The sequence below is a fragment of the Lampetra fluviatilis genome, unplaced genomic scaffold, assembly GCF_964198595.1.
Source record: "Lampetra fluviatilis unplaced genomic scaffold, kcLamFluv1.1 SCAFFOLD_513, whole genome shotgun sequence".
In the NCBI taxonomy this organism is placed as follows: domain Eukaryota; kingdom Metazoa; phylum Chordata; class Hyperoartia; order Petromyzontiformes; family Petromyzontidae; genus Lampetra; species Lampetra fluviatilis.
In genome coordinates this window covers 1-26,526 of record NW_027620543.1, presented here as the reverse complement: position 1 = coordinate 26,526, position 26,526 = coordinate 1, and the positions used below count along the sequence as shown (strand labels likewise).

Sequence of the window (26,526 nt, the reverse complement as noted above, 5' to 3'; positions counted from 1 at the left end):
TGTCATTACCTCCCGTAGCCCAGAGACCCATAGAGACACCGATAGACACATAGAGACCCACAGAGACCCAGAACACAGAAACTCAGAGACAACCATAGACCCATAGAGACCCACAGACACCAACAACACAGAGACCCATAGAGACGCTCAGAGACCCATAGATACACACATAGACCCATAGAGACACCCACAAAGACCCATAGATGCACACATAAACCCATAAAGACACCCATAGAGATCCACAGAGACCCATAGAGACACCCACAGAGACCCATAGAGACACCCACAGAGACCCACAGAGACCTACAGAGACCCATAGAAACACCCACAGAGACCCATAGAAACACCCACAGAGACCCACAGAGACCTACAGAGACCCATAGAAACACCCACAGAGACCCATAGAGACACCCATAGACCCATAGAGACACCCATAGAGACCCACAAAGACACCCATAGAGACCCATAGAGACACCCATAGAGACCCACAGAGACCCACAGAGACCCACAGAGACACACAGAGACCCACAGAGACCCACAGAGACCCACAACACAGAGACACCCACAGAGAACCACAGAGACACCCACAGAGACACCCACAGAGACCCACAGAGACCCACAGAGACACCCACAGAGACCCAGAGACACCCACAGAGACCCACAGAGACACCCACAGAGAGACACAGAGACACACAGAGACACCCACAGAGACACCCACAGAGACCCACAGAGACCCACAGAGACCCACAGGGACACCCACAGAGACCCACAGAGACCCACAGAGACACCCACAGAGACCCACAGAGACACACAGAGACCCACAGAGACCCACAGAGACACCCACAGAGAGACACAGAGACACCCACAGAGAGACACAGAGACACACAGAGACACCCACAGAGACACCCACAGAGACACCCACAGAGAGTCACAACACAGAGACCCATTACGCGTTAGAGCCCAGGGCGTTGTGTCGTGTGGTGGAGGGTGAACAACACAGCACAGCACAGCACACCACCACCACCACCAGCACCCTCTTGATCACGGGCGGCGAGCAAAATTTATTGACGAGGGGTTGGTGGGACACGGCGTGATGGGAGAGGGGAGAATGGGGGACCAGGGGGAGGTCATGTGACTGTGTTGGAGCGGGGGTGATTCCATGAGGTCCGATCACCACCATCACTACCACCATCACCACCATCACCACCACCATCACCACCACCACCACCGCCACCACCACCACCACCATCACCACTCCGCTGAGACTGTTGCCATGGAGTTGACATCAGGTCGAGTTCTTGGCGGTCTGCCTCTCGGAACCACTCCTGGGGAAGAGGAGATGAGAGGTGATGGTGGTGATGGTGATGGTGGTGATGGTGGTGGTGGTGATGGTGGTGATGGTGGTGGTGGTGATGGTGGTGGTGGTGATGTTGATGATGATGATGATGTTAATGATGATGTTGATGATGATGGTGATGTTAATGATGATGTTGATGATGATGGTGATAATGTTGATGGTGATGATGATGATGTTGATGATGATGTTGTCTGTGCCTCTCTTACTGTAATCTGCTGCTGGAATATTTTGACACAGAGGTCCATCTTAGTCCTCCTCCGGTGGCCTTGGAACCACACGATGTTCTGTGATGTCATCAACACCATCATCATTATCATCATCATTATCATCACCATCAACATCACCATCATTATCATCATCATCATCAACATCATCAACACCATCATCATCATCATCACCACCACCATCATCATCATCACCACCATCATCATCATCACCACCATCATCCCCACCATCATCCCCACCATCATCATCACCACCACCATCAACATCATCACCATCATCACCACCACCACCAACATCATCATCATCACCACCATCATCATCATCATCACCATCATCATCAATCATCATCACCATCATCACCACCACCACCATCATCATCATCACCACCATCATCACCATCATTATCACCACCATCACCACCATCACCACCATCACTATTTACAACTTCATGGAGCTACTAATGCTGCTTCTACTGAATCTGCTAATGATGATGCTGATGATTTGAATGATTATGATGCTGCTATTGATTCTGCTAATGATGCTGCCGATGATACTGCTGCTGATGATGCTGCTGCTGCTGATGATGATGATGATGATTCTAATGATGATGCTGCTGATGATTCTAATGGTGATGATGCTGCTACTGATTCCGCTAATGATGCTGCTGATGATGCTGCTAATGATGATGATGCTACTAATGATGATGATGCTAATGATGATGATGCTACTAATGATGATGATGCTAATGATGATGATGCTACTAATGATGATGATACTAATGCTGCTGCTGCTGCTGATGATGCTACTAATGCTGCTGCTGCTGCTGCTGAAGGAGGACTCACCTCGTCACGCCTGAAGGCTTGCCGTATCTTGACGAACCTCCGCTGCGGACAGCCGGGAGGAGACACGGAAACACGCGGAGACACGGAGACACGCGGAGACACGCGGAGACACTGCAGCTCCTGCTGGGAAACAATCACCTCCTCCACGATGCCAGCCTCCTCTGTGGAGTGACGGTGGGGGGAGAGGTGGGGGGAGGGGTGGGGGGAGAGGTGGGGGGAGAGGTGGCGGGAGAGGTGGGGGGAGAGGTGGGGGGAGAGGTGGGGAGATGTGAGGAGATGTGGGGGGAGAGGTGGGGGGAGAGGTGGGGGGAGAGGTGGGGGGAGAGGTGGGGAGATGTGAGGAGATGTGGGGGGAGAGGTGGGGGGAGAGGTGGGGGGAGAGGTGGGGAGATGTGAGGAGATGTGGGGGGAGAGGTGGGGGGAGAGGTGGGGGGAGAAGTGGGGAGATGTGAGGAGATGTGGGGGGAGAGGTGGGGGGAGAGGTGGGGGGAGAGGTGGGGGGAGAGGTGGGGGGAGAGGTGGGGGGAGGGTTGGGGGGAGAGGTGGGGGGAGAAGTGGGGGGAGAGGTGGGGAGATGTGAGGAGATGTGGGGGGAGAGGTGGGGGGAGAGGTGGGGGGAGAGGTGGGGGGAGAGGTGGGGGGAGGGGTGGGGGGAGAGGTGGGGGGAGAAGTGGGGGGAGAGGTGGGGAGATGTGAGGAGATGTGGGGGGAGAGGTGGGGGGAGAGGTGGGGGGAGAGGTGGAGGGAGAGGTGGGGGGAGGGGTGGGGGGAGAGGTGGGGGGAGAGGTGGGGGGAGATGTGGGGGGAGAGGTGGGGGGAGAAGTGGGGGAGAGGTGGGGGGAGAGGTGGGGGGAGAGGTGGGGGGAAAGGTGGGGGGAGAGGTGGGGGGAGAGGTGGGGGGAGGGGTGGGGGGAGAGGTGGGGAGAGAGGTGGGGAGATGTGAGGAGATGTGGGGGGAGAGGTGGGGGGGAGATGTGGGGGGAGAGGTGGGGGGAGAAGTGGGGGGATAGGTGGGGGGAGAGGTGGGGGGAGAAGTGGGGGGAGAGGTGGGGGGAGAGGTGGGGGGAGAGGTGGGGGGAGGGGTGGGGGGAGAGGTGGGGGGAGAGGTGGGGGGAGGGGTGGGGGGAGAGGTGGGGGAGAAGTGGGGGGAGAGGTGGGGGGAGAGGTGGGGGGAGAGGTGGGGAGATGTGAGGAGATGTGGGGGGAGAGGTGGGGGGAGAGGTGGGGGGAGAAGTGGGGGGAGAAGTGGGGGGAGAGGTGGGGGGAGAGGTGGGGAGATGTGAGGAGAGGTGGGGGGAGAGGTGGGGGGAGAGGTGGGGGGAGAGGTGGGGGGAGGGGTGGGGGGAGAGGTGGGGGGAGAAGTGGGGGGAGAGGTGGGGAGATGTGAGGAGATGTGGGGGGAGAGGTGGGGGGAGAGGTGGGGGGAGAGGTGGGGGGAGAGGTGGGGGGAGGGGTGGGGGGAGAGGTGGGGGGAGAAGTGGGGGGAGAGGTGGGGAGATGTGAGGAGATGTGGGGGGAGAGGTGGGGGGAGAGGTGGGGGGAGGGGTGGGGGGAGGGGTGGGGGGAGGGGTGGGGGGAGGGGTGGGGGGAGGGGTGGGAGGAGGGGTGGGGGGAGAGGTGGGGGGAGGTGGGGTGTGTCTGTGTGTGTGTGTCCGTGTGTGTGTGTCTGTGTGTGTCTGTGTGTGTGTGTGTCTCTGTGTCTGTGTGTGTGTCACTGTGTGTGTGTGTCTGTGTGTGTGTGTCTGTGTGTGTGTCACTGTGTGTGTGTGTGTCTATGTGTGTGTGTCTGTGTGTGTGTGCCCACCGCTGCCTGTTGGGTCTAGGTGGGTGTAGTTCATGCGAAAGAGGAAGGCGTCCAGAATGCAGGCGACGGTGATGGTGAGGACAACCTGCGGGGGACACGGGGGAGAGACACGGGGGAGAGACACGGGGGAGAGACACGGGGGAGAGACACGGGGGAGAGACACGGGGGAGAGACACGGGGGAGAGACACGGGGGAGAGACACGGGGGAGAGACACGGGGGAGAGACACGGGGGAGAGACACGGGGGAGAGACACGGGGGAGAGACACGGGGGAGATATGCTGAGACACGGGGAGACACGGGGGTAGAGACACGGGGGAGAGATACGGGGGAGAGACACGGGGGAGATATGCTGAGACACGGGGAGACACGGGGGTAGAGACACGGGGGAGAGATACGGGGGAGAGACACGGGGGAGATATGCTGAGACACGGGGGAGAGACACGGGGGTAGAGACACGGGGTAGAGACACGTGGTGTGTCCACACTGGGCGTACTGATCACCATGTTGACGAGGTAGAATATCATGAAGTAGGCGCGGCTCCAGGCACCTGTCTCTGACACCACTCCCTCCTGAGACACGCGGAGACAGACACGGGGAGAGAGACACGGGGGGAGAGAGACACGGGGGGAGAGAGACACGGGGGGAGAGACACGGGGGGAGAGACACGGGGGGAGAGAGACACGGGGGGAGAGACACGGGGGGAGAGAGACACGGGGGGAGAGACACGGAGGGAGAGAGACACGGGGAGAGAGACACGGGGAGACACGGGGAGAGAGACACGGGGAGAGAGACACGGGGAGAGAGACACGGGGAGAGAGACACGGGGAGACAGACACGGGGAGACAGACACAGGGGGAGAGACACGGGGAGAGAGACACGGGGAGACACGGGGGATTAGTTAGCAATGATGATGATGGTAGTGATGGTGATGATGGTAGTGATGACGATGGTGGTGATGGTAGTGATGGTAGTGATGGTAGTGATGGTGATGATGGTAGTGATGGTGATGATGGTAGTGACGACGATGGTGGTGATGGTAGTGATGATGATGGTAGTGAAGACGATGGTGGTGATGGTGATGGTAGTGATGGTAGTGATGGTGATGATGGTAGTGATGGTGATGATGGTAGTGACGACGATGGTAGTGATGGTAGTGATGGTGATGGTGGTTACCATGGTAATGTACCAGTTGTTTATCACCGTCAGCGCAAAGAGCGTCACTGAAAAACATCATCATCAGCATCATCAGCATCATCAGTATCATCAACAGCAGCATCATAATCAGTATCATTATCAGCATCATCAGCATCATCATCAACATCATCAGCATCATCATCATCAGCATCATCAACAGCAGCATCATAATCAGTATCATCATCAGCATCATCAGCATCATCATCAACATCATCAGCATCATCATCATCAGCATCATCAGTATCATCAACAGCAGCATCATAAGCAGTATCATCATCAACATCATCAGCATCATCATCAACATCATCATCAGCATCATCATCAGCATCATCATCATCAACATCATCAGTATCATCAACAGCAGCATCATAATCAGTATCATCATCAACATCATCAGTATCATCATCATCAGCATCATAATCAGTATCATCATCATCAACATCAGCATCATCATCAACATCATCATCAGCACCATCATCATCAGCATCATCATCATAAACATCATCAGCATCAGTAGCATCATAATTAGCATCATCATCAGCATAATCAACATCAGCAACATCACCATCAGCGCCAGCACCATTAGCAGTAGTAGTGTTAGTAGTGGTAGTGTTAGCAGTAGTTATTAGTAGTAGTGAGTAGTAGTAGTGGTAGTAGTGTAGTAGTAGTAGTGTAGTAGTAGTGGTAGTGTAGTAGTAGTGTAGTAGTAGTGTAATAGTAGTGTAATAGTAGTGGTAGTAGTAGTAGTGGTAGTAGTAGTAGTGTAGTGGTAGTAGTAGTGTAGTAGTAGTGTAGTAGTAGTAGTAGTGTAGTAGTAGTGTAGTAGTAGTGGTAGTGTAGTAGTAGTGTAGTAGTAGTGGTAGTAGTAGTGTAGTAGTAGTAGTGTAGTAGTAGTGAGTAGTAGTGAGTAGTAGTAGTAGTGAGTAGTAGTGGTAGTAGTAGTGAGTAGTAGTGAGTAGTAGTAGTGAGTAGTAGTGGTAGTAGTAGTGATAGTAGTGGTAGTAGTAGTGGTAGTAGTAGTAGTAGTGGTAGTAGTGGTAGTAGTAGTGGTAGTAGTAGTAGTAGTGGTAGTAGTAGTAGTAGTAGTGGTAGTAGTGGTAGTAGTAGTGGTAGTAGTAGTAGTGTAGTAGTAGTAGTGTAGTAGTAGTAGTAGTGTAGTAGTAGTAGTGGTAGTGTAGTAGTAGTAGTGTAGTAGTAGTGGTAGTAGTGTAGTAGTGAAGTAGTAGTGGTGGTAGTGGTAGTAGTAGTAGTGGTAGTAGTGGTAGTAGTAGTGGTAGTAGTAGTAGTGTAGTAGTAGTAGTGTAGTAGTAGTAGTGGTAGTAGTAGTAGTAGTGTAGTGGTAGTAGTAGTGGTAGTAGTAGTAGTGGTAGTGTAGTAGTGTAGTAGTAGTAGTAGTGTAGTAGTAGTGTAGTAGTAGTAGTAGTAGTGGTAGTAGTAGTGTAGTAGTAGTAGTAGTGTAGTAGTAGTAGTGGTAGTAGTAGTGGTAGTAGTAGTAGTAGTAGTGGTAGTAGTGGTAGTGTAGTAGTAGTAGTAGTGTAGTAGTAGTAGTAGTAGTGGTAGTAGTAGTAGTAGTAGTGTAGTAGTAGTAGTGGTAGTAGTAGTGGTAGTAGTGGTAGTAGTAGTGGTAGTAGTAGTAGTGTAGTAGTAGTAGTGTAGTAGTAGTAGTAGTGTAGTAGTAGTAGTGGTAGTGTAGTAGTAGTGAGTAGTAGTAGTAGTGTAGTGGTAGTAGTAGTGAGTAGTAGTAGTGGTAGTAGTAGTAGTGTAGTAGTAGTGGTAGTAGTAGTAGTGTAGTAGTAGTAGTGTAGTAGTAGTGGTAGTAGTGTAGTAGTAGTAGTGTAGTAGTAGTAGTGTAGTAGTAGTGTAGTGGTAGTAGTAGTGTAGTAGTAGTAGTGTAGTAGTAGTGAGTAGTAGTGAGTAGTAGTAGTAGTGTAGTAGTAGTAGTGTAGTAGTAGTAGTGAGTAGTAGTAGTGAGTAGTAGTGAGTAGTAGTAGTGAGTAGTAGTGGTAGTAGTAGTGATAGTAGTGGTAGTAGTAGTGGTAGTAGTAGTAGTGTAGTAGTAGTAGTGTAGTAGTAGTGTAGTAGTAGTGAGTAGTAGTAGTAGTGTAGTAGTGAAGTAGTAGTGGTGGTAGTGGTAGTAGTGGTAGTAGTAGTAGTGGTAGTAGTAGTGTAGTAGTAGTAGTGGTAGTAGTAGTGTAGTAGTAGTAGTGTAGTAGTAGTATAGTGGTAGTAGTAGTGGTAGTAGTAGTAGTGGTAGTAGTAGTGTAGTAGTAGTAGTGGTAGTAGTAGTGTAGTAGTAGTAGTGTAGTAGTAGTATAGTGGTAGTAGTAGTGGTAGTAGTAGTAGTGGTAGTAGTAGTAGTGTAGTAGTAGTGTAGTAGTAGTAGTGTAGTAGTAGTATAGTGGTAGTAGTAGTGGTAGTAGTAGTAGTGGTAGTAGTAGTGTAGTAGTAGTAGTGGTAGTAGTAGTGTAGTAGTAGTAGTGTAGTAGTAGTATAGTGGTAGTAGTAGTGGTAGTAGTAGTAGTGGTAGTAGTAGTAGTGTAGTAGTAGTGTAGTAGTAGTAGTGTAGTAGTAGTATAGTGGTAGTAGTAGTGGTAGTAGTAGTAGTGGTAGTAGTAGTGTAGTAGTAGTAGTGGTAGTAGTAGTGTAGTAGTAGTAGTGTAGTAGTAGTATAGTGGTAGTAGTAGTGGTAGTAGTAGTAGTGGTAGTAGTAGTAGTGTAGTAGTAGTGGTAGTAGTAGTAGTGGTAGTAGTAGTGTAGTAGTAGTAGTGTAGTAGTAGTATAGTGGTAGTAGTAGTGGTAGTAGTAGTAGTGGTAGTAGTAGTGTAGTAGTAGTAGTGGTAGTAGTGGTAGTAGTATTAGTGGTAGTAGTAGTGTAATAGTAGTGTAGTAGTAGTGGTAGTAGTAGTAGTGGTAGTAGTAGTAGTGGTAGTAGTGTAGTAGTAGTAGTGGTAGTAGTAGTGGTGGTAGTGGTGGTAGTGGTAGTAGTAGTAGTGGTAGTAGTAGTAGTGTAGTAGTAGTGGTAGTAGTAGTGTAGTAGTAGTAGTGTAGTAGTAGTGTAGTAGTAGTAGTAGTAGTGGTAGTAGTGGTGGTAGTGGTGGTAATGTAGTAGTAGTAGTGTAGTAGTAGTAGTGTAGTAGTAGTAGTGTAATAGTAGTAGTAGTGGTAGTAGTAGTAGTAGTAGTGGTAGTAGTAGTAGTGTAGTAGTAGTAGTGTAGTAGTAGTAGTGTAGTAGTAGTAGTGTAATAGTAGTGTAGTAGTAGTGGTAGTAGTAGTAGTGGTAGTAGTAGTAGTGGTAGTAGTAGTAGTGTAGTAGTAGTAGTGTAGTAGTAGTAGTGTAGTAGTAGTAGTGTAGTAGTAGTGGTAGTAGTAGTAGTGGTAGTAGTAGTGGTGGTAGTGGTGGTAGTGGTAGTAGTAGTAGTGTAGTAGTAGTGTTAGTAGTATTAGTTAGTTAGTAGTAGTTAGTAGTGAGTAGTGTGTGTGTACCCATGGTGTTTGCGAGGTTGTTGAAGTTGTTGAGGTGGTAGTAGTGAGTAGTTAGTTAGTAGTAGTTAGTTAGTTAGTAGTGAGTGTACCCATGGTGTTTGCGAGGTTGTTGAAGTTGTTGAGGTGGTAGTAGTTAGTTAGTAGTAGTTAGTAGTGAGTGTACCCATGGTGTTTGCGAGGTTGTTGAAGTTGTTGAGGTGGTAGTAGTTAGTTAGTTAGTAGTTAGTTAGTAGTGAGTAGTGTGAGTGTACCCATGGTGTTTGCGAAGTTGTTGAAGTTGTTGAGGTGGTAGTAGTTAGTTAGTTAGTAGTTAGTTAGTAGTGAGTAGTGTGAGTGTACCCATGGTGTTTGCGAGGTTGTTGAAGTTGTTGAGGTGGTAGTAGTTAGTTAGTAGTAGTTAGTAGTAGTGAGTGTACCCATGGTGTTTGCGAGGTTGTTGAAGTTGTTGAGGTGGTAGTAGTTAGTTAGTTAGTAGTTAGTTAGTAGTGAGTAGTGTGAGTGTACCCATGGTGTTTGCGAGGTTGTTGAAGTTGTTGAGGTAGTAGTAGTTAGTTAGTAGTAGTTAGTAGTGAGTAGTGAGTGTACCCATGGTGTTTGCGAGGTTGTTGAAGTTGTTGAGGTGGTAGTAGTTAGTAGTTGGTAGTTAGTTAGTAGTGAGTGTGTACCCATGGTGTTTGCGAGGTTGTTGAAGTTGTTGAGGTGGTAGTAGTTAGTTAGTTAGTAGTTAGTAGTAGTTAGTAGTGAGTGTACCCATGGTGTTTGCGAGGTTGTTGAAGTTGTTGAGGTGGTAGTAGTTAGTTAGTTAGTAGTTAGTAGTAGTTAGTAGTGAGTGTACCCATGGTGTTTGCGAGGTTGTTGAAGTTGTTGAGGTGGTAGTAGTGAGTAGTTAGTAGTTAGTTAGTAGTAGTTAGTTAGTAGTAGTGAGTGTACCCATGGTGTTTGCGAGGTTGTTGAAGTTGTTGAGGTGGTAGTAGTGAGTAGTTAGTAGTTAGTTAGTAGTAGTTAGTTAGTAGTAGTGAGTGTACCCATGGTGTTTGCGAGGTTGTTGAAGTTGTTGAGGTGGTAGCGGCCATCTTCCACCACGGTCCCATTCACTCCCAACACCACGTGATAGAATGACGTCACCTCACTGGCACTGCGAGGCACAGACAAAGGTCCCCCAGGTAGCCTCCAGCAGGGCTGCAGGGGCAAGTGCTGTTAGCTAGCGAGATCTAGAGAGATGGAGATGTATAGGGGATGTATAGGGGATCTGTAGGGGATGTATAGGGGATCTATAGGGGATGTGTAGGGGATGTGTAGGGGATTATAGGGGATGTGTAGGGGATGTGTAGGGGATTATAGGGGATGTATAGGGGATCTATAGGGGATGTATAGGGGATCTATAGGGGATCTATAGGGGATGTATAAGGGATGTATAGGGGATGTATAGGGGATCTATAGGGGATCTATAGGGGATCTATAGGGGATCTATAGGGGATGTATAGGCGATGTATAGGGGATCTATAGGGGATCTATAGGGGATGTATAGGGGATCTATTGGGGATCTGTAGGGGATCTATAGGGGATCTATAGGGGATGTATAGGGGATGTATAGGGGATGTATAGGGGATCTATAGGGGATGTGTAGGGGATCTATAGGGGATCTATAGGAGATCTATAGGGGATTTATAGGGGATATATACGGGATGTATAGGGGATTTATAGGGGATGTATAGGGGATCTATAGGGGATGTATAGGGGATGTATAAGGGATGTATAGGGGATCTGTAGGGGATGTATAGGGGATCTATAGGGGATCTATAGGGGATCTATAAGGGATCTATAGGGGATCTATAGGGGATCTATAGGGGATGTATAGGGGATGTATAGGGGATGTATAGGGGATCTATAGGGGATCTATAGGGGATGTATAGGGGATCTATAGGGGATCTATAGGGGATGTATAGGGGATCTATAGGGGATCTGTAGGGGATGTATAGGGGATCTATAGGGGATGTATAGGGGATCTATAGGGGATGTATAGAGGATCTATAGAGGATCTATAGGGGATGTATAGGGGATCTATAGGGGATCTATAGGATGGAGATGTCCCTACTTGCAGCAGTTGGGGTGGAGGACTCCAGCGAAGATCTCCATGGCGACGATGGCGAAGGCAAAGTGGAACACCAAGGCGGTGATGGCGAAACTGATGGGGCATCAACATCAACATCATCAACATCATCAACATCATCAACATTATCAACAACATCAACATCATCATCATCAACATTATCAACAACATCATCAACATCAACATCATCAACATCATCATCATCAACATTATCAACATTATCAACAACATCATCATCATCAACATCATCAACATCATCACCACCATCACCACCACCACCACGTGCACCTAGCCTGTCACCAGCCTCACCACCACCACGTGCACCTAGCCTGGCACCAGCCTCACCACCACCACCATCACCACCATCACCACGACCACCACCATCACCACCACCACCACCACCATCATCACCATCACCACCATCACCACCACCACCATCATCACCACTACCACCCTCACCATCACCACCACCACCACCACCACGTGCACCTAGCCTGGCACCAGCCTCACCACCACCACGTGCACCTAGCCTGGCACCAGCCTCACCACCACCACGTGCACCTAGCCTGGCACCAGCCTCACCATCACCACGTGCACCTAGCCTGGCACCAGCCTCACCACCACCACGTGCACCTAGCCTGGCACCAGCCTCACCACCACCACGTGCACCTAGCCTGGCACCAGCCTCACCACCACCACGTGCACCTAGCCTGGCACCAGCCTCACCACCACCACCATCACCACCATCACCACCACCATCACCACCACCACCACCATCATCACCACCACCACCCTCACCATCACCACCACCACCACCACCACCACCACGTGCACCTAGCCTGGCACCAGCCTCACCACCACCACGTGCACCTAGCCTGGCACCAGCCTCACCACCACCACGTGCACCTAGCCTGGCACCAGCCTCACCACCACCACGTGCACCTAGCCTGGCACCAGCCTCACCTGGCCATCCTGGGCAGGAGTTCTCTGAGGGTGCTGAGGACATCACGGTAGCGGCCCTGCACGTTGAAGAGCCTGGGGCAGAGACACACACCTCGTGCACCTAGCCTGGCACCACCACTACTACCATCACGCGCACCTAGCCTGGCACCACCACCTCGTGCACCTAGCTTGGCACCACCACCATCACCACCATCATCACCACCATCATCACCATCATCACCACCATCATCACCACCACGATCACCACCATTATCACCACCATCACCACCTCGTGCACCTAACCTGGCACCTGCAGGGTCTGTTGATGATGTTGATGATGATGTTGATGATGGTGATGATGTTTATGATGATGTTGATGTTGTTGATGATGTTGATGATGATGATGTTGTTGATGTTGTTGATGTTGTTGATGTTAATGTTGATGATGTTGTTGTTGATGTTGATGATGATGATGTTGTTGATGTTGATGATGTTGATGTTGTTAATGTTGTTGATGTTGTTAATGTTGTTGATGTTGTTGATGATGATGTTGTTGTTAATGTTGTTAATGTTAATGTTGATGATGATGTTGTTGATGTTGTTGATGATGTTGTTGATGATGTTGTTGATGTTGTTGATGTTGATGTTGAGTACCGTAGGAATCTGGGAGGTCTGAGCACGACGATGTTGATGTTGTTGATGTTGATGATGTTGTTAATGTTGTTGATGTTGTTGATGATGATGTTGATGTTGTTGATGTTGTTGATGTTGAGTACCGTAGGAATCTGGGAGGTCTAAGCACGACGATGTTGATGTTGTTGATGTTGATGTTGGAATCGACACTCACGGACACCACCAGCAGGCCGGCAACAGCCATCACCACCGCCACCAAGTCAAACCTGGGGTGACATCATCAACATTACCATCACCACCATCAACATCACCACCATCACCACCATCAACAACATCATCACCACCATCACCACCATCATCATCACCATCATCACCACCACCATCACCACCATCAACATCACCACCATCACCACCATCAACAAGATCACCATCACTATCAACATCAACAACATCACCATCATCATCACCACCATCACCACCATCATCATCACCATCATCACCACCATCACCACCATCACCACCATCAACAACATCACCATCACCACCATCACCACCATCAACCACTACCATCACCACCATCATCACCATCACCACCATCATCACCACCACCACCATCATCACCACCACCACCACCACCATCACTATCACCACCACCATCATCATCACCACCACTACCATCATCACCATCAACCACTACCATCACCACCATCATCACCATCACCACCATCATCACCACCGTCACCAGGTCGAATCTGGGGTGGTGATGGTGATGGTGTTGGTGGTGATGTTGATAGTGGTGATGGTAGTGGTGTTGGTGATGGTAGTGGTGTTGGTGGTGGTGTTGATGATGGTGGTGATGTTGATGGTGGTGATGGTAGTGGTGTTAGTGGTGGTGTTGATGGTGGTCATGATGGTAGTGGTGATGGTAGTGGTGGTAATGATGATGGTGGTGGTGATGGTGATGATGGTGGTTGTGATGGTGGTAATGGTGGTGATGGTGGTAGTGATGATGGTAGTTATGATGGTAGTGATGGTGATGATGTTGGTGATGTTGATGGTGATGTTTGTGATGGTGATGTTGGTGATGGTGGTGATGGTGATGTTGGTGATGTTGATGGTGAAGAGGATGGTGATGTTGATGGTGATGATGGTGATGGTGATGTTGATGGTAATGTTGATGTTGATGATGGTAATGGTGACGTTGGTGATGTTGATGATGGTAATGGTGATGTTGGTGATGTTGATGGTGATGTTTGTCATGATGATGTTGATGATGGTGGTGATGGTGGTGGTGGTGATGGTGATGTTGGTGGTGGTGGTGATGGTGATGTTGGTGATGGTGATGTTGGTGGTGATGGTGATGTGGGTGATGGTGGTGATGGTGTTGATGGTGGTGATGTTGGTGATGTGGGTGATGGTGGTGGTAGTGATGGTGGTGATGGTGGTGATGGTGGTGATGGTGATGTAGGTGATGTAGGTGATGGTGGTGAAGGTGATGTAGGTGATGTAGGTGATGGTGGTGATGGTGGTGATGGTGGTGATGGTGGTGATGGTGATGTGGTACCCACACGTTCCATCCAGACGAGAAGTAGTCCAGCGGTCCCAGTCCAACAAGTTTCAGTGTCGCCTCTACAACGTAAACTACACCACCACCATCATCACCATCACCATCACCACCATCACCATCATCATCATCACCACCATCATCACCACCATCACCATCACCACCATCATCACCACCATCACCATCACCACCATCACCATCACCACCATCATCACCACCATCACCACCATCACCACCATCACCACCACCATCATCACCATCAACACCATCATCATCACCACCATCACCATCACCACCATCATCACCACCATCACCACCATCACCACCACCACCATCACCATCACCACCACCATCACCGCCACCATCACCACCATCACCACCACCATCACCATCCCCACCACCATCACCATCATCACCACCATCATCACCACCACCACCACCATCACCACCACCATCACCACCACCACCACCATCACCATCACCACCATCATCACCACCATCACCACCATCACCACCACCATCATCACCACCATCATCATCACCATCAGCATCACCACCATCATCACCATCACCACCATCATCACCATCATTACCACCACCATCATCATCACCATCATCATCACCATCATCACCATCATCACCACCATCACCACCACCACCATCATCACCATCACCACCACCATCATCATCACCATCACCACCATCACCATAATTACCATCATTACCACCACCACCACCATCATCATCACCATCATCATCATCACCACCACCACCACCATCATCACCATCACCACCACCACCACCATCATCATCATCATCACCATCACCACCATCACCATCACCACCATCACCACCATCATCATCACCATCAGCATCACCACCATCACCACCATCATCATCACCATCAGCATCACCATCATCATCACCATCATCATCATCATCACCATCAACATCACCATCACCACCATCATCATCACCATCAGCATCACCACCATCACCACCATCATCATCACCATCAGCATCACCACCATCACCACCACCATCACCACCATCATCATCAGCATCACCACCATCACCACCATCACCATCACCACCACCATCACCACCACCATCACCACCATCACCACCATCACTACCACCACCATCATCATCACCATCATCACCACCATCACCACCACCACCACCATCATCACCATCACCACCACCATCATCATCACCATCACCACCATCACCACCACCACCATCACCATCATCACCATCATCACCACCATCACCACCACCACCACCATCATCACCATCACCACCACCATCATCACCACCATCACCACTATCACCATCACCACTATCACCATCACCACCACCATCATCATCACCATCATCACCACCATCACCACCACCACCACCATCATCACCATCACCACCACCATCATCACCACCATCACCACTATCACCATCACCACTATCACCATCACCACCACCATCACCACCACCATCACCACCATCACCACCATCACCACCACCATCACCACCACCATCACCATCCCCACCACCACCACCATCACCACCACCATCACCACCATCACCACCATCACCATCACCACCACCATCACCATCCCCACCACCATCACCATCATCACCACCATCATCACCATCCCCACCACCATCACCATCATCACCACCATCATCACCACCACCATCACCACCACCATCACCACCATCACCACCACCATCACCACCATCATCACCACCACCATCACCACCACCACCACCATCATCACCATCAACCACTACCATCACCACCATCATCACCACCACCATCATCACCACCGTCACCAGGTCGAACATTAACAGGTGGTAGTTAGTGGTACTAGTTAGTGGTAGTTATTGTGGTAGTTGGGGGTAGTTAGTGTGGTAGTTAGTGTGGTAGTTAGTGTGGTAGTTAGTGGTAGTTAGTGTGGTAGTTAGTGTGGTAGTTAGTGGTAGTTAGTGTGGTAGTTAGTGTGGTAGTTAGTGTGGTAGTTAGTGTGGTAGTTAGTGTGGTAGTTAGTGTGGTAGTTGGGGGTAGTTAGTGTGGTAGTTAGTGTGGTAGTTAGTGGTAGTTAGTGTGGTAGTTAGTGTGGTAGTTAGTGGTAGTTAGTGTGGTAGTTAGTGTGGTAGTTAGTGTGGTAGTTAGTGTGGTAGTTAGTGTGGTAGTTAGTGTGGTAGTTGGGGGTAGTTAGTGTGGTAGTTAGTGTGGTAGTTAGTGTGGTAGTTAGTGGTAGTTAGTGTGGTAGTTAGTGTGGTAGTTAGTGTGGTAGTTAGTGGTAGTTAGTGTGGTAGTTAGTGTGGTAGTTAGTGTGGTAGTTAGTGTGGTAGTTAGTGTGGTAGTTAGTGTGGTAGTTAGTGGTAGTTAGTGTGGTAGTTAGTGGTAGTTAGTGTGGTAGTTAGTGGTAGTTAGTGTGGTAGTTAGTGTGGTAGTTGGGGGTAGTTAGTGTGGTAGTTAGTGTGGTAGTTAGTGTGGTAGTTAGTGTGGTAGTTAGTGTGGTAGTTAGTGTGGTAGTTAGTGTGGTAGTTAGTGTGGTAGTTAGTGGTAGTTAGTGTGGTAGTTAGTGTGGTAGTTAGTGTGGTAGTTAGTGGTAGTTAGTGTGGTAGTTAGTGTGGTAGTTAGTGTGGTAGTTAGTGTGGTAGTTAGTGGTAGTTAGTGGTAGTTAGTGGTAGTTAGTGTGGTAGTTAGTGTGGTAGTTAGTGTGGTAGTTAGTGTGGTAGTTAGTGGTAGTTAGTGTGGTAGTTAGTGTGGTAGTTAGTGTGGTAGTTAGTGTGGTAGTTAGTGTGGTAGTTAGTGGTAGTTAGTGTGGTAGTTAGTGGTAGTTAGTGGTAGTTAGTGTGGTAGTTAGTGTGGTAGTTAGTGTGGTAGTTAGTGGTAGTTAGTGTGGTAGTTAGTGTGGTAGTTAGTGGTAGTTAGTGTGGTAGTTAGTGGTAGTTAGTGTGGTAGTTAGTGTGGTAGTTAGTGTGGTAGTTAGTGTGGTAGTTAGTGTGGTAGTTAGTGTGGTAGTTAGTGTGGTAGTTAGTGGTAGTTAGTGTGGTAGTTAGTGTGGTAGTTAGTGGTAGTTAGTGGTAGTTAGTGTGGTAGTTAGTGGTAGTTAGTGTGGTAGTTAGTGGTAGTTAGTGGTAGTTAGTGTGGTAGTTAGTGGTAGTTAGTGTGGTAGTTAGTGGTAGTTAGTGTGGTAGTTAGTGTGGTAGTTAGTGTGGTAGTTAGTGTGGTAGTTAGTGTGGTAGTTAGTGTGGTAGTTAGTGGTAGTTAGTGGTAGTTAGTGTGGTAGTTAGTGGTAGTTAGTGTGGTAGTTAGTGGTAGTTAGTGTGGTAGTTAGTGTGGTAGTTAGTGTGGTAGTTAGTGTGGTAGTTAGTGTGGTAGTTAGTGTGGTAGTTAGTGTGGTAGTTAGTGGTAGTTAGTGTGGTAGTTAGTGTGGTAGTTAGTGGTAGTTAGTGGTAGTTAGTGTGGTAGTTAGTGTGGTAGTTAGTGGTAGTTAGTGTGGTAGTTAGTGGTAGTTAGTGGTAGTTAGTGGTAGTTAGTGGTAGTTAGTGTGGTAGTTAGTGTGGTAGTTAGTGGTAGTTAGTGGTAGTTAGTGTGGTAGTTAGTGGTAGTTAGTGTGGTAGTTAGTGGTAGTTAGTGGTAGTTAGTGTGGTAGTTAGGGGTAGTTAGTGTGGTAGTTAGTGGTAGTTAGTGGTAGTTAGTGTGGTAGTTAGTGTGGTAGTTAGTGTGGTAGTTAGTGTGGTAGTTAGTGGTAGTTAGTGTGGTAGTTAGTGTGGTAGTTAGTGTGGTAGTTAGTGGTAGTTAGTGTGGTAGTTAGTGTGGTAGTTAGTGTGGTAGTTAGTGGTAGTTAGTGTGGTAGTTAGTGTGGTAGTTAGTGTGGTAGTTAGTGGTAGTTAGTGGTAGTTAGTGTGGTAGTTAGTGGTAGTTAGTGGTAGTTAGTGTGGTAGTTAGTGTGGTAGTTAGTGTGGTAGTTAGTGTGGTAGTTAGTGTGGTAGTTAGTGTGGTAGTTAGTGTGGTAGTTAGTGTGGTAGTTAGTGTGGTAGTTAGTGTGGTAGTTAGTGTGGTAGTTAGTGGTAGTTAGTGTTAGTTAGTGTGGTAGTTAGTGTGGTAGTTAGTGTGGTAGTTAGTGGTAGTTAGTGGTAGTTAGTGTGGTAGTTAGTGTGGTAGTTAGTGGTAGTTAGTGTGTAGTTAGTGTGGTAGTTAGTGTGGTAGTTAGTGTGGTAGTTAGTGGTAGTTAGTGGTAGTTAGTGTGGTAGTTAGTGGTAGTTAGTGGTAGTTAGTGTGGTAGTTAGTGGTAGTTAGTGTGGTAGTTAGTGTGGTAGTTAGTGTGGTAGTTAGTGGTAGTTAGTGGTAGTTAGTGGTAGTTAGTGTGGTAGTTAGTGGTAGTTAGTGGTAGTTAGTGTGGTAGTTAGTGTGGTAGTTAGTGGTAGTTAGTGTGGTAGTTAGTGTGGTAGTTAGTGTGGTAGTTAGTGTGGTAGTTAGTGGTAGTTAGTGGTAGTTAGTGGTAGTTAGTGTGGTAGTTAGTGTGGTAGTTAGTGGTAGTTAGTGGTAGTTAGTGTGGTAGTTAGTGTGGTAGTTAGTGGTAGTTAGTGGTAGTTAGTGTGGTAGTTAGTGTGGTAGTTAGTGGTAGTTAGTGGTAGTTAGTGTGGTAGTTAGTGGTAGTTAGTGTGGTAGTTAGTGGTAGTTAGTGGTAGTTAGTGTGGTAGTTAGTGTGGTAGTTAGTGGTAGTTAGTGGTAGTTAGTGTGGTAGTTAGTGTGGTAGTTAGTGTGGTAGTTAGTGGTAGTTAGTGTGGTAGTTAGTGGTAGTTAGTGGTAGTTAGTGTGGTAGTTAGTGGTAGTTAGTGTGGTAGTTAGTGGTAGTTAGTGGTAGTTAGTGTGGTAGTTAGTGTGGTAGTTAGTGTGGTAGTTAGTGGTAGTTAGTGTGGTAGTTAGTGTGGTAGTTAGTGTGGTAGTTAGTGGTAGTTAGTGGTAGTTAGTGTGGTAGTTAGTGGTAGTTAGTGGTAGTTAGTGTGGTAGTTAGTGTGGTAGTTAGTGTGGTAGTTAGTGTGGTAGTTAGTGTGGTAGTTAGTGGTAGTTAGTGTGGTAGTTAGTGGTAGTTAGTGGTAGTTAGTGTGGTAGTTAGTGTGGTAGTTAGTGTGGTAGTTAGTGGTAGTTAGTGGTAGTTAGTGGTAGTTAGTGTGGTAGTTAGTGTGGTAGTTAGTGGTAGTTAGTGGTAGTTAGTGTGGTAGTTAGTGGTAGTTAGTGGTAGTTAGTGTGGTAGTTAGTGTGGTAGTTAGTGTGGTAGTTAGTGGTAGTTAGTGGTAGTTAGTGTGGTAGTTAGTGGTAGTTAGTGGTAGTTAGTGTGGTAGTTAGTGTGGTAGTTAGTGTGGTAGTTAGTGGTAGTTAGTGTGGTAGTTAGTGGTAGTTAGTGGTAGTTAGTGTGGTAGTTAGTGTGGTAGTTAGTGTGGTAGTTAGTGGTAGTTAGTGTGGTAGTTAGTGGTAGTTAGTGGTAGTTAGTGTGGTAGTTAGTGTGGTAGTTAGTGTGGTAGTTAGTGTGGTAGTTAGTGTGGTAGTTAGTGGTAGTTAGTGTGGTAGTTAGTGGTAGTTAGTGTGGTAGTTAGTGGTAGTTAGTGTGGTAGTTAGTGTGGTAGTTAGTGTGGTAGTTAGTGTGGTAGTTAGTGTGGTAGTTAGTGTGGTAGTTAGTGTGGTAGTTAGTGTGGTAGTTAGTGTGGTAGTTAGTGTGGTAGTTAGTGTGGTAGTTAGTGTGGTAGTTAGTGGTAGTTAGTGGTAGTTAGTGTGGTAGTTAGTGTGGTAGTTAGTGTGGTAGTTAGTGTGGTAGTTAGTGTGGTAGTTAGTGGTAGTTAGTGGTAGTTAGTGTGGTAGTTAGTGTGGTAGTTAGTGTGGTAGTTAGTGTGGTAGTTAGTGTGGTAGTTAGTGGGTAGTTAGTGGTAGTTAGTGTGGTAGTTAGTGTGGTAGTTAGTGTGGTAGTTAGTGTGGTAGTTAGTGTGGTAGTTAGTGTGGTAGTTAGTGTGGTAGTTAGTGGTAGTTAGTGTGGTAGTTAGTGTGGTAGTTAGTGTGGTAGTTAGTGTGGTAGTTAGTGTGGTAGTTAGTGGTAGTTAGTGGTAGTTAGTGTGGTAGTTAGTGTGGTAGTTAGTGTGGTAGTTAGTGGTAGTTAGTGGTAGTTAGTGTGGTAGTTAGTGGTAGTTAGTGTGGTAGTTAGTGGTAGTTAGTGGTAGTTAGTGTGGTAGTTAGTGGTAGTTAGTGTGGTAGTTAGTGTGGTAGTTAGTGTGGTAGTTAGTGTGGTAGTTAGTGGTAGTTAGTGGTAGTTAGTGTGGTAGTTAGTGTGGTAGTTAGTGTGGTAGTTAGTGGGTAGTTAGTGGTAGTTAGTGTGGTAGTTAGTGTGGTAGTTAGTGTGGTAGTTAGTGGTAGTTAGTGGTAGTTAGTGTGGTAGTTAGTGGTAGTTAGTGTGGTAGTTAGTGTGGTAGTTAGTGTGGTAGTTAGTGTGGTAGTTAGTGGTAGTTAGTGTGGTAGTTAGTGTGGTAGTTAGTGTGGTAGTTAGTGGTAGTTAGTGTGGTAGTTAGTGTGGTAGTTAGTGGTAGTTAGTGTGGTAGTTAGTGTGGTAGTTAGTGTGGTAGTTAGTGGTAGTTAGTGGTAGTTAGTGTGGTAGTTAGTGGTAGTTAGTGTGGTAGTTAGTGTGGTAGTTAGTGTGGTAGTTAGTGTGGTAGTTAGTGGTAGTTAGTGTGGTAGTTAGTGGTAGTTAGTGTGGTAGTTAGTGTGGTAGTTAGTGTGGTAGTTAGGTGGTAGTTAGTGTGGTAGTTAGTGTGGTAGTTAGTGGTAGTTAGTGGTAGTTAGTGGTAGTTAGTGTGGTAGTTAGTGGTAGTTGTGGTAGTTAGTGTGGTAGTTAGTGTGGTAGTTAGTGGTAGTTAGTGGGTAGTTAGTGGTAGTTAGTGTGGTAGTTAGTGTGGTAGTTAGTGTGGTAGTTAGTGGTAGTTAGTGGGTAGTTAGTGGTAGTTAGTGGGTAGTTAGTGGTAGTTAGTGGTAGTTAGTGTGGTAGTTAGTGTGGTAGTTAGTGTGGTAGTTAGTGGTAGTTAGTGTGGTAGTTAGTGTGGTAGTTAGTGGTAGTTAGTGTGGTAGTTAGTGTGGTAGTTAGTGTGGTAGTTAGTGTGGTAGTTAGTGTAGTGGTAGTTAGTGGTAGTTAGTGTGGTAGTTAGTGTGGTAGTTAGTGGTAGTTAGTGTGGTAGTTAGTGTGGTAGTTAGTGGTAGTTAGTGTGGTAGTTAGTGGGTAGTTAGTGTGGTAGTTAGTGTGGTAGTTAGTGGTAGTTAGTGTGGTAGTTAGTGTAGTAGTGTAGTAGTGTGGAGTAGTGGTAGTTAGTGTGGTAGTTAGTGTGGTAGTTAGTGTGGTAGTTAGTGTGGTAGTTAGTGGTAGTTAGTGGTAGTTGTGTAGTTAGTGTGGTAGTTAGTGTGGTAGTTAGTGGTAGTTAGTGTGGTAGTTAGTGTGGTAGTTAGTTGTGGTAGTTAGTGTGGTAGTTAGTGTGGTAGTTAGTGTGGTAGTTAGTGTGGTAGTTAGTGTGGTAGTTAGTGTGGTAGTTAGTGTGGTAGTTAGTGTGGTAGTTAGTGTGGTAGTTAGTGGTAGTTAGTGTGGTAGTTAGTGGTAGTTAGTGTGGTAGTTAGTGTGGTAGTTAGTGTGTAGTTAGTGTGGTAGTTAGTGTGGTAGTTAGTGTGGTAGTTAGTGTGGTAGTTAGTGTGGTAGTTAGTGTGGTAGTTAGTGTGGTAGTTAGTGGTAGTTAGTGTGGTAGTTAGTGGTAGTTAGTGTGGTAGTTAGTGGTAGTTAGTGTGGTAGTTAGTGTGGTAGTTAGTGGTAGTTAGTGTAGTTAGTGTGGTAGTTAGTGGTAGTTAGTGTGGTAGTTAGTGTGGTAGTTAGTGTGGTAGTTAGTGGTAGTTAGTGTGGTAGTTAGTGTGGTAGTTAGTGGTAGTTAGTGTGGTAGTTAGTGGTAGTTAGTGGTAGTTAGTGTGGTAGTTAGTGTGGTAGTTAGTGTGGTAGTTAGTGTGGTAGTTAGTGGTAGTTAGTGGTAGTTAGTGTGGTAGTTAGTGTGGTAGTTAGTGGTAGTTAGTGTGGTAGTGAGTGTGGTAGTTAGTGTGGTAGTTAGTGTGGTAGTTAGTGTGGTAGTTAGGGGTAGTTAGTGGTAGTTAGTGGTAGTCAGTGGTAGTTAGTGTGTAGTTAGTGTGGTAGTTAGTGTGGTAGTTAGTGTGGTAGTTAGTGGTAGTTAGTGGTAGTTAGTGTGGTAGTTAGTGGGTAGTTAGTGGTAGTTAGTGTGGTAGTTAGTGTGGTAGTTAGTGTGGTAGTTAGTGGTAGTTAGTGTGGTAGTTAGTGTGGTAGTTAGTGTGGTAGTTAGTGTGGTAGTTAGTGGTAGTTAGTGGTAGTTAGTGTGGTAGTTAGTGTGGTAGTTAGTGTGGTAGTTAGTGTGGTAGTTAGTGGTAGTTAGTGGTAGTTAGTGTGGTAGTTAGTGTGGTAGTTAGTGTGGTAGTTAGTGGTAGTTAGTGGTAGTTAGTGTGGTAGTTAGTGGTAGTTAGTGTGGTAGTTAGTGTGGTAGTTAGTGGTAGTTAGTGGTAGTTAGTGTGGTAGTTAGTGGTAGTTAGTGTGGTAGTTAGTGGTAGTTAGTGTGGTAGTTAGTGTGGTAGTTAGTGGTAGTTAGTGTGGTAGTTAGTGTGGTAGTTAGTGTGGTAGTTAGTGGTAGTTAGTGTGGTAGTTAGTGTGGTAGTTAGTGGTAGTTAGTGTGGTAGTTAGTGGTAGTTAGTGTGGTAGTTAGTGGTAGTTAGTGTGGTAGTTAGTGGTAGTTAGTGTGGTAGTTAGTGGTAGTTAGTGTGGTAGTTAGTGTGGTAGTTAGTGTGGTAGTTAGTGGTAGTTAGTGTGGTAGTTAGTGTGGTAGTTAGTGGTAGTTAGTGTGGTAGTTAGTGGTAGTTAGTGGTAGTTAGTGTGGTAGTTAGTGTGGTAGTTAGTGTGTAGTTAGTGGTAGTTAGTGTGTAGTTAGTGTGGTAGTTAGTGTGGTAGTTAGTGTGGTAGTTAGTGGTAGTTAGTGGTAGTTAGTGTGGTAGTTAGTGGTAGTTAGGTGGTAGTTAGTGTGGTAGTTAGTGGTAGTTAGTGGTAGTTAGTGTGGTAGTTAGTGTGGTAGTTAGTGTGGTAGTTAGTGGTAGTTAGTGTGGTAGTTAGTGTGGTAGTTAGTGTGGTAGTTAGTGTGGTAGTTAGTGGTAGTTAGTGTGGTAGTTAGTGTGGTAGTTAGAGTGGTAGTTAGTGTGGTAGTTAGTGTGGTAGTTAGTGGTAGTTAGTGGTAGTTAGTGTGGTAGTTAGTGGTAGTTAGTGTAGTTAGTGTGGTAGTTAGTGGTAGTTAGTGGTAGTTAGTGTGGTAGTTAGTGGTAGTTAGTGGTAGTTAGTGTGGTAGTTAGTGGTAGTTAGTGGTAGTTAGTGTGGTAGTTAGTGGTAGTTAGTGTGGTAGTTAGTGGTAGTTAGTGTGGTAGTTAGTGTGGTAGTTAGTGGTAGTTAGTGTGGTAGTTAGTGTGGTAGTTAGTGTGGTAGTTAGTGTGGTAGTTAGTGGTAGTTAGTGTGGTAGTTAGTGTGGTAGTTAGTGTGGTAGTTAGTGTGGTAGTTAGTGGTAGTTAGTGGTAGTTAGTGTGGTAGTTAGTGTGGTAGTTAGTGTGGTAGTTAGTGTGGTAGTTAGTGTGGTAGTTAGTGGTAGTTAGTGTGGTAGTTAGTGGTAGTTAGTGGTAGTTAGTGGTAGTTAGTGTGGTAGTTAGTGTGGTAGTTAGTGTGGTAGTTAGTGTGGTAGTTGGTGTGGTAGTTAGTGTGGTAGTTAGTGTGGTAGTTAGTGGTAGTTAGTGTGGTAGTTAGTGTGGTAGTTAGTGTGGTAGTTAGTGTGGTAGTTAGTGGTAGTTAGTGTGGTAGTTAGTGTGGTAGTTAGTGTGGTAGTTAGTGTGGTAGTTAGTGGTAGTTAGTGTGGTAGTTAGTGGTAGTTAGTGGTAGTTAGTGGTAGTTAGTGTGTAGTTAGTGTGGTAGTTAGTGTGGTAGTTAGTGTGGTAGTTAGTGGTAGTTAGTGTGGTAGTTAGTGTGGTAGTTAGTGTGGTAGTTAGTGTGGGTAGTTAGTGGTAGTTAGTGGTAGTTAGTGTGGTAGTTAGTGTGGTAGTTAGTGTGGTAGTTAGTGTGGTAGTTAGTGTGGTAGTTAGTGGTAGTTAGTGTGGTAGTTAGTGGTAGTTAGTGGTAGTTAGTGGTAGTTAGTGTGGTAGTTAGTGTGGTAGTTAGTGTGGTAGTTAGTGTGGTAGTTGGTGTGGTAGTTAGTGGTAGTTAGTGTGGTAGGTTAGTGGTAGTTAGTGGTAGTTAGTGGTAGTTAGTGTGGTAGTTAGTGTGGTAGTTAGTGTGGTAGTTAGTGTGGTAGTTAGTGGTAGGTTAGTGTGGTAGTTAGTGGTAGTTAGTGGTAGTTAGTGGTAGTTAGTGTGGTAGTTAGTGTGGTAGTTAGTGTGGTAGTTAGTGTGGTAGTTGGTGTGGTAGTTAGTGTGGTAGTTAGTGTGGTAGTTGGGGGTAGTTAGTGGTAGTTAGTGTGGTAGTTAGTGTGTAGTTAGTTAGTGGTAGTTAGTGTGGTAGTTAGTGTGGTAGTTAGTGTGCTAGTTAGTGTGGTAGTTAGTGTGGTAGTTAGTGTGGTAGTTAGTGTGGTAGTTAGTGTGGTAGTTAGTGTGGTAGTTAGTGTGGTAGTGAGTGGTAGTTAGTGTGGTAGTTAGTGTGGTAGTTAGTGGTAGTTAGTGTGGTAGTTAGTGGTAGTTAGTGGTAGTTAGTGTGGTAGTTAGTGGTAGTTAGTGTGGTAGTTAGTGGTAGTTAGTGTGGTAGTTAGTGTGGTAGTTAGTGTGGTAGTTAGTGTGGTAGTTAGTGTGGTAGTTAGTGGTAGTTAGTGGTAGTTAGTGTGGTAAGTTAGTGGTAGTTAGTGTGGTAGTTAGTGTGGTAGTTAGTGTGGTAGTTAGTGTGGTAGTTAGTGGTAGTTAGTGTGGTAGTTAGTGTTGGTAGTTAGTGGTAGTTAGTGGTAGTTAGTGTGGTAGTTAGTGGTAGTTAGTGTGGTAGTTAGTGTGGTAGTTAGTGGTAGTTAGTGTGGTAGTTAGTGGTAGTTAGTGGTAGTTAGTGTGGTAGTTAGTGTGGTAGTTAGTGGTAGTTAGTGATGGTAGTTAGTGTGGTAGTTAGTGGTAGTTAGTGGTAGTTAGTGTGGTAGTTAGTGTGGTAGTTAGTGGTAGTTAGTGTGGTAGTTAGTGTGGTAGTTAGTGTGGTAGTTAGTGGTAGTTAGTGTGGTAGTTAGTGTGGTAGTTAGTGTGGTAGTTAGTGTGGTAGTTAGTGTGGTAGTTAGTGTAGTTAGTGGTAGTTAGTGTGGTAGTTAGTGTGGTAGTTAGTGGTAGTTAGTGTGGTAGTTAGTGGTAGTTAGTGTGGTAGTTAGTGGTAGTTAGTGGTAGTTAGTGTGGTAGTTAGTGTGGTAGTTAGTGTGGTAGTTAGTGTGGTAGTTAGTGGTAGTTAGTGTGGTAGTTAGTGTGGTAGTTAGTGTGTGTAGTTAGTGTGGTAGTTAGTGTGGTAGTTAGTGTGGTAGTTAGTGTGGTAGTTAGTGGTAGTTAGTGTGGTAGTTAGTGTGGTAGTTAGTGTGGTAGTTAGTGGTAGTTAGTGGTAGTTAGTGGTAGTTAGTGTGGTAGTTAGTGGTAGTTAGTGGTAGTTAGTGTGGTAGTTAGTGTGGTAGTTAGTGGTAGTTGGGGGTAGTTAGAGGAACCCTGCATGTGATGTCCTCACTCAGCACGAAGAAAACGGAGGACCAGGGCAGGAACGGATGAGGACCCTCCTACAGACACACAGAGAGAGACACAGATACACACACAGAGAGACACATACACACACAGAGACACAGACACACACACAGAGAGACACAGAGACACACGCAGAGAGACACAGATACACACACAGAGACACAGAGACACACACAGAGAGACACAGATACACACACAGAGAGACACAGAGACACACGCAGAGAGACACAGATACACACAGAGAGACACAGAGACACACACAGAGAGACACCGAGACACACACAGAGAGACACAGAGACACACACAGAGACACAGAGACACACACAGAGAGACACAGATACACACACAGAGACACAGAGACACACACAGAGAGACACAGATACACACACAGAGACACAGAGACACACACAAGAGACACAGAGACACACACAGAGAGACACAGATACACACACAGAGAGACACAGAGACACACACAGAGAGACACAGAGACACACACAGAGAGACACAGAGACACACACAGAGACACAGATACACACAGAGACACAGATACACACAGATACACACA

General features: G+C 46.7%; 1 protein-coding gene across 3 annotated transcripts; it reads right to left on the bottom strand.

Moving 5' to 3' along the window:
- Window positions 1–877: 877 nt before the first annotated feature.
- Window positions 878–26,003, bottom strand: LOC144954040 (two pore channel protein 1-like). 3 transcript variants are annotated; one of them, XM_078884623.1, is made up of 12 exons: window positions 25,948–26,003; window positions 14,160–14,232; window positions 12,735–12,857; window positions 11,980–12,051; window positions 11,002–11,091; window positions 9,932–10,041; window positions 5,403–5,449; window positions 4,730–4,798; window positions 4,229–4,313; window positions 2,425–2,585; window positions 1,564–1,641; window positions 879–1,325 (listed from the first exon to the last, which is right to left on the bottom strand). In XM_078884623.1, exons 3-12 carry the CDS (start codon window positions 12,833–12,835, stop codon window positions 1,128–1,130), a joined length of 1,011 nt encoding a protein of 336 aa, XP_078740749.1. In that variant the 5' UTR covers window positions 12,836–12,857; window positions 14,160–14,232; window positions 25,948–26,003; the 3' UTR covers window positions 879–1,127. The 3 variants fall into 3 exon arrangements, 2 of the variants coding, with proteins under 2 accessions (XP_078740750.1, XP_078740749.1); XR_013641011.1 differs by having other exon boundaries at window positions 1,290–1,325; window positions 2,425–2,544; XM_078884624.1 differs by lacking the exon at window positions 14,160–14,232 and having other exon boundaries at window positions 878–1,325; window positions 25,948–25,983.
- Between the last annotated feature and the right edge of the window lie 523 nt (window positions 26,004–26,526).